General features: G+C 32.6%; 1 protein-coding gene across 2 annotated transcripts; it reads left to right on the plus strand.

Annotated features, from left to right (window-relative positions):
- The first annotated feature begins 227 nt into the window (after positions 1-227).
- LOC137489017 (uncharacterized) lies at positions 228-13,096 on the plus strand. 2 transcript variants are annotated; one of them, XM_073937753.1, is made up of 6 exons: positions 274-346; positions 647-748; positions 3,334-3,657; positions 4,134-4,226; positions 5,989-6,126; positions 12,300-13,096. In XM_073937753.1, exons 2-6 carry the CDS (start codon positions 706-708, stop codon positions 12,461-12,463), a joined length of 762 nt encoding a protein of 253 aa, XP_073793854.1. In that variant the 5' UTR covers positions 274-346; positions 647-705; the 3' UTR covers positions 12,464-13,096. The 2 variants fall into 2 exon arrangements, with proteins under 2 accessions (XP_073793853.1, XP_073793854.1); XM_073937752.1 differs by having other exon boundaries at positions 228-748.
- The last annotated feature ends 251 nt before the right edge of the window (positions 13,097-13,347 follow it).

The following is a 13,347-nucleotide window of genomic DNA, read 5'->3' on the forward strand; positions in this document are numbered from 1 at the left end:
GATATTAATTTACAATGACAAAAGGCAGAGGATTGCTGAAGAGAAACTGAGAGATTTCAGCTGCTGTTTGGGCATGATTTTAAGTGAAAGTAATTTTAAAATCTAAATCTAACAAAATAAATATAACCAATATCCAACCATACAAACCACAGTGTTAAAAAAAAAAATTTTAAAGACACGATCTTCTGAGTGAAGCTGCTTTTGCGTGAGAACAGAAACTGATTCTCAGTACCTGATGTCATTTTGTGTGTGTGTGTGTGTGTGTTGTGCTGTGTCTCATTTCTTGTTCTTGTGGCTGACCTGCTTTCAGGCTTCATGCTACATCTCTCATTTGTCAGTAAGAGCAGTAAGCGTGCTGTTTAAATGCCTGCTATTTTTCTGTTGTAGATCTTGTTTTTTTCACATAATGCGTTTGATGTAAGCCATTTTAAATCATTTGGTTTGCTTGAATAAGGTACAGCAGACATTAGTTTTTACAGGAAGACAACAGCAATTTTTTTAAAGCTATTAAGAAATATTAAACACATATGTGTGACCACACAGGAACCTGTCTAGATATCAATACTATCAGCGCTTCAAGAGTTGCACTTGAAGAGCCCAGCTGCAGTTTTTGTTGATTTTATCATTTAATACTTTTTTTTTCTAGTTTAACAATTACTCTGAGTGGGTTTATTGTTTGATGCCCACTTTAAGCACGACTTAGGCATGGATCGATTATTCGCTGGAATCCTTCTCATTTTTGTCACAGGTAAGTGATATATGAAAGTCTTGTTTGTTCTGAAGTGTTTTTGATTTAATCTTTTGCTTAGAATTGGCGAGTTATTTTTTGTAAGTGAGTTTTTTTTGTGTGTTCAGATCTTTTTTATTAACATTTTACTTAATAAAACAACAAATTCAAAAAGATTTGAAAAGAAAACATGTTAAATGAGAATCTAAAATATTTTTGTCATACTTCAATAAATAAAGATTATTTTGTAATGAAATAACAATTTTTTTATTTTAAATATTTTTTTAAACTAATTGGTCTTTTACAATAAACCAACATATCTACTTTTTGGTAGAGGTTGATATTTTAGAAATTACGGGATGTGTTAAACAAAAATGCATATAGTGTGTTAACTAAGGTTATTAGGAGTTAAAAGTAGCCAAAGTTTTTTTTTTTTTTTTTTTTTTTTTTTTGTCTTGGTGGGGTATTTAAAGATTATATATATATATATATATATATATATATATATATATATATATATATATATATATATATATATATATATATATATATATATATATATATATATATATATATATATATATATATCCAATGAATCACAATAGGTTTAGCAGATACACAAACAAATAAAATAATCTATATAGAAAATAAATTAAATTAAAATAGAGGGAAGAAAAAGATACGAGAAATAAATAAACAACAGTCAAACTACAAATATTTTACTACAAAAGTTTGAATTCTTTTGCTCTTTATATATCGTTACCTTGGAATTACAAGATTCTATCCGTGTTCTGAATGATTTTGAGATGTTGAGCCTCAACTTTTTTTGCATTCCATATAACAAAACAGTATGTGTAGCATTTTTTGTTTGTTTTTTAAAAAAAAGTCTTAAAATGTAATTAACTTATAAAAAAACATCCCATAATGTAAATAAGTTTCATTTCATAAGAATATGTCAATAACTCAATTTTGACAAAAGTGTCAGATAAAACCTACTTTTGCTATTATTGTCTAGACTGGAATCAGTAATTAAACCAAATATTCCTACAATAGGCCAAGGCTCAATCGATACTTGCAAAATATTTAAAAAGAAATTGAGTAATAATTGCCAGAACTTGATAAGTTTAGAACACGTCCAAGCAATTCATATTTGGGTGAAAACTTTTCTTATTTGTCAAATGTAGGCGATGAACGACCTTAAACGGAATAATTGTATGTCGCAGACAAATTTAAGTTGAGTGAATCTTGTTTATAATGTCTTGCCAAATTTCCTCTAAGAAAATGAACTCAAGTTCACTTTCCCATTGTTGTTTTAACTATGTAATTGATGTTAGATTTTGTGAAGAGACTAAAGAGTAAATCACACCTATGTTACTTTTGAGAACTGGGTTGATTTTTTTAAAATGGTGTCAAGTAATGTTTCTTTAGGTGGAGTTGGAAAGTCTACTGTGTTAGAAATTATAAAACTGCAGATCTGTAAATATCTTAAGTGAGCTTTTTTTGACACTTTTTGCCCAAAATGTAACAGATCTCAATAATATGTAAATGAATAAATAGTCAGCTTACAGTGATTTCTTGTGTTAGTTTCAAGCACGTTGTTCTCGAAAAATCATGACTTGCTCACTTCTTTCAACTTAAGTTTTGTCAACTGTTACAAATTTACACTTTCTATTTTCTTTATTTATTTTATAAATCATTCTGTGCTTCATAACAGTTCATAAGAGTTGTACTTATGTAATTTAAGAGTAGATTTTGACATTTCTTGTTTTATTTTTTTTAAATAAATTTATGTTATTTTCTAATAAGTGGCTTTAAAGCTATTCCTTTTTTCAAAGTCAAGACTAAAATATTTCACCAAGAAACTTCTAAAATACAAAGACCTATAATACTACCTTATAATATTGTATGCTAAAAGGTTTTGCTGATTATAATTTGAAAGATTAAAGTCTTCTTGTAAATAAATAGACAAATTATGATTAAAACATGTAAACCAAATTGTTGATAACTTACGGAGTTGCTTGTTAGATCTTTTGCATTCAGTTACTAAAGGAAATTTTCATTTTCACTTGATTTTATCCACAAAAAAATTGTTAATTTGTAATTGTAGCGATTCATTTGGGACAACATGAGGAATGTGTGCAACCCAACATATTTCACAGTGTAGTTATGAATAAAACGTAATCTTTGTTTTATAAATTTCTAATTACAACACTTCCATTTAAAATAAATAAATGTTGTTATTTTGAGCTCTTTTTCTACATAAAGTAACAAGTGCCATGTTTCCAGACCGTATGATTTTACTTTTTAGACAACACAGTACAAATGTGCACAATACAGAGAAGTTAAGAAATCAATATTTGGTGGAATGACCCTGATTTTCAATCACAGAAAATAAAAACATCTGTTATTGTGGTAAACTGTAATTTTCTGGACACATTTATTCTAAAATTTAAGCATTTTTAATTGAAAAATGAAAGAAATGTTTCAGAATAAAACAAATATTAACATGTTACACAACCCTAAACCTCATAAACTTAGTAAATTATATATTCTGGTCGTTCATAAGATCACATAATTTATTGTTTTTTTTATTTTTCTGAATACAGCTGGAGATTTGTTCAGTGATGCTTTTCAACAATCGATCATCCATGTACACCCCAAACAAATTAATGTTTGTGAAGGAGCATCAGTCAAAATCAACTGCACTTTTGAGCCAAGCAAAAACCACAAAGTGAGCTGGCATTACAGCAAGACACCAACATTAGACTGTGGCTCTCTTCCTAGCAGGATAAAAGAAAAAGTGTACACTTGGCAAATACTCAAGATTAATTCTACAAAGACCAATGACAGTGGATGGTACTACTGCAAGATTACGCAAGATATTCCTGTTCTTGAAGAAAAATGCAGTGATGGAGCAGAAGTAATTGTTGGTAAGTAAAGAGACGCTTCATGCCATCATGTAAATTAGGTGACTAGATGAATAAGTACTTTTGACATCAATCATGAACTCCTTTGTTCAGACAGTCATATTTTATTGCTTCGGTTGAAGCGCAAGATACTCTTTTGGATCATGAGGTCATAAAATGAGAAAAAAAAACTCAACAAAAAAATGAACTGTAATAACATTTATTTAGACAACTGGTCTCAAACTATCAAACTTTAATATGAAAATACAAATGGCTAAGACTACTGTGATTTTTCTGATCACAATTCATCAGGAAATGATAATGTTTCCGGATATACAAATTTTCTATTCTAACTTTAGCTGGTAGCTAATATTCAGTTACTTACTTTATCGTAAGCCATTAAGAGCATAAACATCTCAACTGCTCAAATTCAAAAAGGGAGTAAATATAATAAAAGGTTCACTGTTTTTTCAGCTTTCACTGCATTATTTTTTCCACAGAAGCCAACAGTAACAGAACACCAGGAACAAGTAATGAGACGCTTAATCAGACACAGAATCCAACTACAGTCAATTCCCCTCCTTGCACAAGTGGTGAATATTTAATACATTCCTTTCTCATTTAAACTTTAAAATGCTCTTTATTAAAAAAAAAAAAGCAAGAGTTCACATTATTTGTCTCAAGCAGTTGTAAAATAATAGATTTACTGCATAATAACTTCTTTTGCTACATCTATTTCTCTTGTCTCAAATATCAGGGATCTTGCTCTCAAACAAGCTTTTAGAAAATTAAGCGTACTAGAAAAATAATTAAATCTGTGTCAGTGGTGTCCAGAGGTTTCAATATCATTTTATATGATATCATAACATTTTTCATTTTAGATTTGTTCATTCTAAACTCTAAAAACAAAAAGTGCCATGTTTCCAGACCATATGATATGCTTTAGACAACACAATACAAATGTGCATTATACAGAGACGTTAAGAAATCAATATTTGGTGGAATACTCCTGATTTCAATCACAGCAAATCAAAACATCTGTTAGCGTCTGTCAGCAATATCGTCAGCTGCGGCAGATTGATTTTAGAGCACCAGGTTAAACTTTCTGACACCTTCATGGCAATCAAATACACTACCGGTCAAAAGTTTGGGGTCAGTTTTTTTTTTTTTTTATATATATATATATATATATAATATTTTACTGTTCATTAAGGTGAAATTTATTAAATGGTAAATTGTTAAATATTTATTTATTTATTAAATATTTATTTTTTACTTATCGTATGTAGTTTCAAATAAAATGATTACTCTCATCATTAGTCCTTTTATTACTATTACAATTATTATTAATAATAACAATAATAAAAATAATAATTAATATTAGAGTAATTTCTGAAGGATCATTTGGCTGAAGACTGGAGTAATGAAGCTGAAAATTCATCTTTAAAAGCACTGCAATAAATTAAATTAAATGATAAACTACTTTTGAACAGTTATTTTATAGTGCAATAACATTTCACAATTTGACTATTTGTGCTGTATTTTGATTAAATAAATAAATGTAGCTTTGATCAGCAGGATAAGCTTATTTTAAAACACTTAAAAGTCCCCAAACTTTTGACCAGTAGTGTATATTAAAAATAAATACAGGCCACAACTGAACATTGAGAATGATTCTCTGAGTGGCGGCCTCCAAAACAAAACAAGAATAGACTTGTCCACCAAAACATTGTGCCCACCAGTCTCTTTAGTTGAGGTTAATATTAAACAAATGAATAAATGACTATAAAAATGATGATTGTTAGACTGTTGCATTTTTTGTGTTGTCAATATGATCGTGTTTGTATAGGCCTTTTGTTGTGTGCGCAACAATTGTATTTTTATAACCACCTCCAAGAAATGTGGGGTTCACAAGTCACTGGCAGTGTTATTTTCGGGGTCGCGGGCAGAAAAGTTTGGGAAACCCTGATGCTATAATTTTGGAGTTTTGTCATTTAAATTAAAGCAAAACATTAAAAAAAAATAAAAAAAAAAACTAATAAAAATAACTTAATTATTTTTAATAATTATAATAATAATAAAATGTTCAAAATGGCGTTTCAAGGTTGAATTTGAATGATTTGCATTCGTTTTAACTTCCAAGCATATTATGTAATATTTGATTTAATATTCATTCAGTATTTGATTCAATCTCCATAAGCAAATTTGCCATGATTATACATCTAACATTAACACTGTAACACCAAGACTATATTCCATGGAGCTTCCATGTTTGTAGAATACACACTCAAACATTTCTTTATGTGATAATCCAAATGTTATTTTTAAGTTGTTGTTTTTTTGTGTGTGTTACAGCTCCAGCAACCTCAACAACAACAGCAGTGGAATCCTTCGTATTTAATGAGTGGTGGATCTGGTTTGCGGTAGCCGTTGGAATTGCAGTAGTAGTCGTGTCAATTGTAGCAATATGCATCTTAACTCACGATAGTAAAGGTACGTCCAATAACTCATTTAAAATTTGTCTTTAATGTTAAACATTTTTTAATCAAAATGATGCACAGAAATAGACCAGTTATTAAAAAACAGATTAGACAGACTTCAGTACCCAGCATTCACATTGAGTATGTTTAAGTGGACAACAATAATCTGATTTTAATATGATTAAGACAATACTCTGATTAAGAGTCTACCATGTAAACAGCCAGTTTTGATTACCTTAATCTGACTAAAGTCATAATCGAACTAAACAGAAATCGAATTAAGACATTTGAAGTGCAGTACTGACATGTAAACATTTTAATCAAACTATCACCCTTATGTAGGATTTTGGACGCGTTTTGCGACAGCATAATAATACAACACACTTTCAGCAGTTTATACTCACATCTAATATGTCGTTTGTCCAGGGGGGTATGCAAAGTGAAAGCGTAAACTGCAGTTAAATACCTTAAAACACCAGAATTTACATGAATCTCTGTGGGAAATGTGGATAGCGTGGTGACGCAATGACTTTAATCATGTTATGTGCTATAACATGTAAAACGGGATCATGAAAAGAACATCCAAAAAGTAACTTATGTAAACACTTTAATCATACTGTTTTCTTACTCAGAATAAGGGAAATAACTTGAGTACTGTCGTCCATGTAAACGTAGTCATTGATATCAAAATAACATCAATTTGACATTAAACATTGGTGTTAGGGCTAAAAAATACTGGAAAAATATGCAATATTGCTGTTGAGCATTGCGATAATGATATTTCTTACGATTTGTTAGCTATGTTTTAAATAATTTATTTAATCATATAAAAAAAATCCGATAAAAGATATTTTTCAGATGTAATTAATTCAAATCCTGACTAAAATTTTTTTTAAAACACTATGAATTATTAAAAACCTTAGCAGATTTTCTAATTCTGATTGGCTGTTGCCATTTTCCTCTTGCCATTGTTTATTTTCAGCTCTGGGATCGCGCAGCCATATTGTGCAGCCCTTAATGTCGTCAAAAAAATGCATCATAAATTAGTTACAAAATGATAATTTTTTTATTTGTTTTTTTCTCAATTTTAAATTGAAGCTTTCAGATTAATTAAACTATTTTAATAATATTTACTATATATATATAATAATACTTTTTAGAACGTTACTTTGGTGGTCAAAAGAGCGTCATTGTGTGGATGATCAAATGGATGTCAAACAGTGCAGTTAAATTTCCCAACCAACAACTTTTGCTTGCAAACTGATCATTAACCATTAACCAATTAGATTAATATTAAATAATTATTCAATAAAAATAATATATGGCATGTCTATTTTGTGTCTGATACAATAAATACGAATTTATTTTAACATTGAACAACAGCACACAGAACATATTAACAGAATCTGGATATATCATCAATATTCACTGCAGTGTTTGCAACAGCACAGACAAACAGAATAGACTATAAACAATAAAGAGAATAAAAGGCCTGCAACGAAAACATTGAGTGAATGCTTTTTAATAACCAGTATAGGCTTTTTTGCTTACGTCAAATGAAAATAGCAGGCCTATACTAACTCAAATTGACTGCTTCACGGAAAATAAGCATATTTAATGCTTTAATTCCCATATCACAAACCTTTATCAACATTTTACTTTAATGATATGTCTATGGAAAAGCTGATTTCACCATAGCGCTGTTCTTTCATTTTCTCTGTTTTACTCTTGGTGAGTTGGTGATGGTGTGTTTTGAATGAGTTAAACTGTCTTTAGTTTAGTGTATCGTGTGTCGAACTGGCACAGAAATATCAGTATATCTATATAGGCTTTGATAAAATGCTGGTCAAATGTAGGTCAGTTTTTACAGAAGCCTTGCACAGACACGCACGCTGTGGCCATGGTGATTAGAGACAACGACAAGGCTCATATTTGTTAAACTGACTTATTTAAATAGGCTATAGTATATAATCATATTGTTTTGTTTTACATATAGCCTAGTAGTGCATTACTTACATACATACATTTTTTATAGTTTATATAGCTATAAAATGAAAGTCTCGGTTTGGTGTGTGGCTTAGTGATTTTCAAAAATACCATATACAGTAGAAGTCAGAATTATTAGTCCCCCTGTTTATTACTCCCAAATTGTCTGTTTTTTGAACACATTTCTAAACATAAGTTTTAATTACTCATTTCTAATAACTGATTTATTTTATCTTTGCCATGATGACAATAAATAATATTTTACTAGATATTTTTCAAGACACTTCTATACAGCTTAAAGTGACATTGAAAGGCCTAACTAGGTTAATTAGGTTAACTAGGCAGGTTAGGGTAATTAGGCAAGTTATTGTATAATGATGGTTTGTTCTGTAGACTATCGGGGGAAAAGTAGCTTAAAGGGACTAAAAATTCTCTCCTTAAAATGGTGTTTAAAAAGCCAAAATAAACAAATAAGACTTTCTCTCCGGAAGAAAAAATATTATCAGACATGCTGTGAAAATTTCCTTGCTCTGTTAAACTGTTTAGGAAATATTTAAATAATTTAAAATAAATTCAAAGGGGGGATAATAATTCTGACTTCAACTGTATGTTAATAAACTATTAGAATTACAATATTTTATCCATAAAGTACAGGAAATTTAAATACTATTTAATAGTTACATTAAAAAACATGCAAATAAAAAGCCATCAGCCTTTTAATTCTTTTTCCATTGCATTGCAACCCCTTAGGTTGTTAGAGACTCCCTGAACAAAGAGCTGTTAAAAGAGCATGTAAGCCAAAACTAGAAGGAAGGAGATGTCCTGGTAGGCCACAGAAGAGGTGGTTAGATGATGTAGAAGATGATCTACATACCCTAAGAGTGCATGCTTGGAGAAAGCAGGCTTTGGATTGGGAAGACTGGAGAGGAGTGGTGGAAGAGGCCAGGGCTCTACACGGGCCGTAGCGCCGCTGAAAGAAGAAGAAGAAGAAGTTGTTACTCTAGATAGATCAGGGGTCCCCAAACTCAGTCCTGGGGGGCCAGTGTCCTGCATATTTTAGTTCCAACCCCAATTAAGCTCACCAAAACCAGCAAATCAAGCTCTTTCAAGGTATACAAAAACTTCCAGGCAGGTGTGTTGAAGGAAGTTGGAGCTAAACCATGCAGGACAACGGCCCTCCCGGTTTGGGAGTTTGGTCTAGATTAACAACACAGCAATAGTGTTAGTGGCAGCAGATTGATTTTACAGCACAATGTTAAACTTTGAAATCTTTACGGCACTCACATACATCAATAATAAAGGCCACGACTGAACATAGAGGCGCAAAGAGGCGATCTCCAAAATTTACCACAGAATAGTCTTGTGCTATAAATATTCTGCCCACCATTCTCACTATGTAAAGTTAATATTAAATTAAACAATTTAATAAAAAGCTTGAGCATCACAGTGTCACAGTGGGTAGCATGATCGCCTCACAGCAAGAAGATCCCTGGTTCAAGCTCCAGCTGGTTCAGTTGGCATTTCTGTGTGGAGTTTGCATGTTCCTCTCTTATTCGCATGGATTTCTTCCGGGTGCTCGGGTTTCCCCCACAGTCCAAACATATGTGGTATAGGTGAATTGAATTAGTTAAATTGGTCAAAGTGTATGTGTGTGTGTATGGGTTGTGGCTGGAAGGGCATCCTCTGCATAAAACCAAGGTACTAAGCTGAAAAGAAAATGAATGAATGAATGTTCAAGCTTGTTTATATAGTTCCTATTGGTGTGTGTGTGCACTGTTTTGTGTAATGTTTATTTGTTTATAACCTCCTCTGAGGATGGTGGGGGTTGAAAGTCACCAGAATTGTTATTTTAGGGGTCATGAGCTGAAATTTAAGGGAACCCCTGCTTTAAATCATCAAAACTATAGGCTGTTATCTTTTGTGTTTATGATGAGTGGTGCCAGAGCGAGCTTGCAGCAATACAAAAATCCGATGCTCCGCCATTTCAGAATGCTTTGGTTTTGCGGCTTCTTTCTCCACTTGTGCAAAATATGTCAGGGATGTCTGGTTGCATATGTTAACGTCCCATGAGTTAACACATGCGGTGCATATTTATGCAGAAAAACTTTTAAAAAGTACAGAACAATATAATAATAATTTTAACCATTCAACTGATACCATTGATAGGTAAAAAATGCATGGTTAAAGGTTAAACGGTCAACATAAGCATCCTTATTTAAACATCAAAATGATTTGCAGTCTTGATGTGTTTTTCAATGTTGTTTTGACATCAAGGTGCCTGCTGTATATGTTCTGTATTTGAATTTAACTGACACCCCAAATCTAGTCTTGTTTTAGCCAAGACTTCTGTTAAGACATCTATTAAACATTGCTTGCGGGGAATAGTAAAAGGTTATGTAACTTTTGCTGATTTGTCTATGATTACAATAACATCACAAAGTTGTTTTAAACGAGCTATTATGTACTTTTATAGTAACACTATTAACATTGAAACGAATCTGAGGCGTCGGTCACATGGAACAAGTCGAAGCTTTCTTTTCACATTTTCTTAATAGCTTGTTATAATTACAAGTTCCACAAGAACACAAATTACATGGGGCTGAATATTCATTCTAACTTAACATTCTAACGCATTGTGGTTACAGTTTATAACCATAATTAATGAACAAACTGAGGCAGGATAACTAAAATTATGTCTAGCTGTAATCTAAATAACACTTCATAAGACATCAGCGCATCTTCAAGAGTCTTCAAGGTCAGACTTTAGCTGGCTCTCTGACTGAGTGTGGGTGGAATGTGGTTTAGCGCTGTGAGACTGAGTTTCAGTTTGTGACGATTAAAATGCATATCCTGTGGTTAAGCTTAGTGCATTGCGAGCGTGCACAGCAAGAACCCTCTTCTTCCAGACCCTCAGTGTAGCCTGTGTTGTGTACTGTTAACCATTTAATGTACTCTAATGTACAGTGCATCCAAAGAGTATTCAGATTTTCCAGATTTTTTTTCATTTAGAAACTTATTTCTTTTTTCTTTTTTTTTTTCTTTTTTTACCGTTTCAAATGTATTAAAAATAAAGCTGAAAATCCCATGTTCAGAAGTATTCACAGTCTTTGCTTAATACTTTGCTGATGCACCTTTGGCAGCAATTACAGCCTCAAGTCTTTTTGAATATGATGCAACAAACTTGGCACTCCTGTCTTTGGGAGTTTTTTGCCCATTCCTCTTTCCAGTACCTCTTAAGCTCCGGTTGGATGGGAAGCGATGGTGTACAGCCATTTTCAGATCTCTCCAGAGATGTTTAATAGGATTTAGGTCTGGGCTTTGGCTGGGTCATTCAAGGACATTCACAGAGTTGTTGTGAACCCACTCCATTGATATTTTGGCAGTGTGCTTTGGGTCATTGTCCTGCTGGAAGATGAACCGTCGCCCCAGTCTGAGGTCAAGAGCACTCTGAAGCAGGTTTTGAAGCAGGATGTCTTTGTACATTGCTGCATTCGTCTTTTCCTCTATCCTGTCTAGTCTTTCAGTTCCTGCTGCTGAAAAACATGGATTCCGTCTGGTCTCTCTACCATACAGGCCTGATTGGTGAATTACTGCACAGATCTTCTGTCCATAGAAAAAAACTGGAGCTTAGACAGAGTGACCATCAGGTTATTGATTACCTCCCTAAATGGGGCCGTTCTCCCCCGATCACTCAGCTAAGATGGCCGGCCAGCTCTAGGAAGGATCCTAGTGGTTCCAAACATCTTCCACTTATAGATGATGGAGGACACTGTACTCAGTGGAACATTCAGAGCAGCAGATATTTATATGTAACCTTCCCCAGACTTGTGCCTCGAGACAATCCTGTCTCTGAGGTCTACAGACAATTTCTTTGTCTTCATGCTTGGTTTATATGGACAGGACCTTATATAGACAGGTGAATGCCTTTTTAAATCATGTTCAATCAACTGAATTTACCACAGGTAAACTCCAATTAAGCTGCTGAAACATCTCAAAAATGATCAATGGAATTTAGAGCTTCACTGCAAAGGCTGTAAATCCTTCTGTACATGTGTTTCTATAGGTTTTTTATTTTAAATACATTTGCAATAATTTCGAAAAAAAACTTTTTTTTCACATTGTCATTATGGGATATTGTGTGTAGAATTTTGAGAAAATATCTACTGTATGCTAACTCTACTGTATGGTACTTTTTTATAGAGATCATCTATGAAAACACCAAACAACCATCAGAGTCGGGCCGCTGGACAAAGAAGAAGACAAAAATGGACATCTGCAACATGCCACCATCCAAAAAGTTTGATACGATTAAACCACTGAGGAAGTATGATACTTATTCAAACAATAGAACCCAAAGGCTTTAAAGATTAAACATGAAGAAATGTCCTCTTAAAGCCAATTCACGCTGCATCATCATGGATTATCCCCAGATTGCAGTGTGACATCTGACTGACGCCTATTAAACATGCCCAGTCAGCAAAAACTACTGTTGGTCAACACATTCAACTGACAAAACATCTTTTTTGTTATTCGTCAGCTTCTGCTATTGCTTGTGAGCTGGACTTTTCAACATCAATGTAATATTAAAGACTGTAGACAAATTAAATTATATAATACAGTATAATCTAGCACTGTATCTAATAGGGAGCTGAAAAATAGGAAGTGTTTCTGGTTTGACAAATGTCATTATGAACTGCAGAATACAGGAGAAATCCTGTTTGTTTAGTTTACTTTCAGTTGTACCATAGTAAAGCATTCTGTGGTTTTAAATAAATGTAACAATCTAGCGTATTTAGCCTACTGTGTACAATCTAATAGACTCACTAATGTTTTAGTGATTCAGCCCTAGTCAAAACCCTAGTAATGTGTACTGTTTGTGTAAATTGTTTTTCTTAAGGCCTGTGGTGTGCACATCAAGATTATTTTCACTTATTCTTAAGAGAGCTAATGTGAATGTGCATGTCAATGCGCAAAAACATTAAAATGTTTATCTTGTTTGTTTTTGTTGCTTGACTGACTGGCCAATGAAATTGGTGCTTTTGTTCACATGCCTTGAGCTGCTAAAGTAACAGTAAATCTCTGATGCTTATGCACCAAACTCTCTAGCTAGCCAAATGCATAGGAATTGCACATCAAATAGGACTTGAGAGTATCGTTTCACATCATTTTCACTCATGGCTTGTAACTTTTTTCTTATTACCTCAAGGTATTCGTGTGCTATAGTGAAGGAGGTAGTGTTTTTTTATGT

This window comes from Danio rerio, chromosome 22 (assembly GCF_049306965.1).
Source record: "Danio rerio strain Tuebingen ecotype United States chromosome 22, GRCz12tu, whole genome shotgun sequence".
NCBI lineage: Eukaryota > Metazoa > Chordata > Actinopteri > Cypriniformes > Danionidae > Danio > Danio rerio.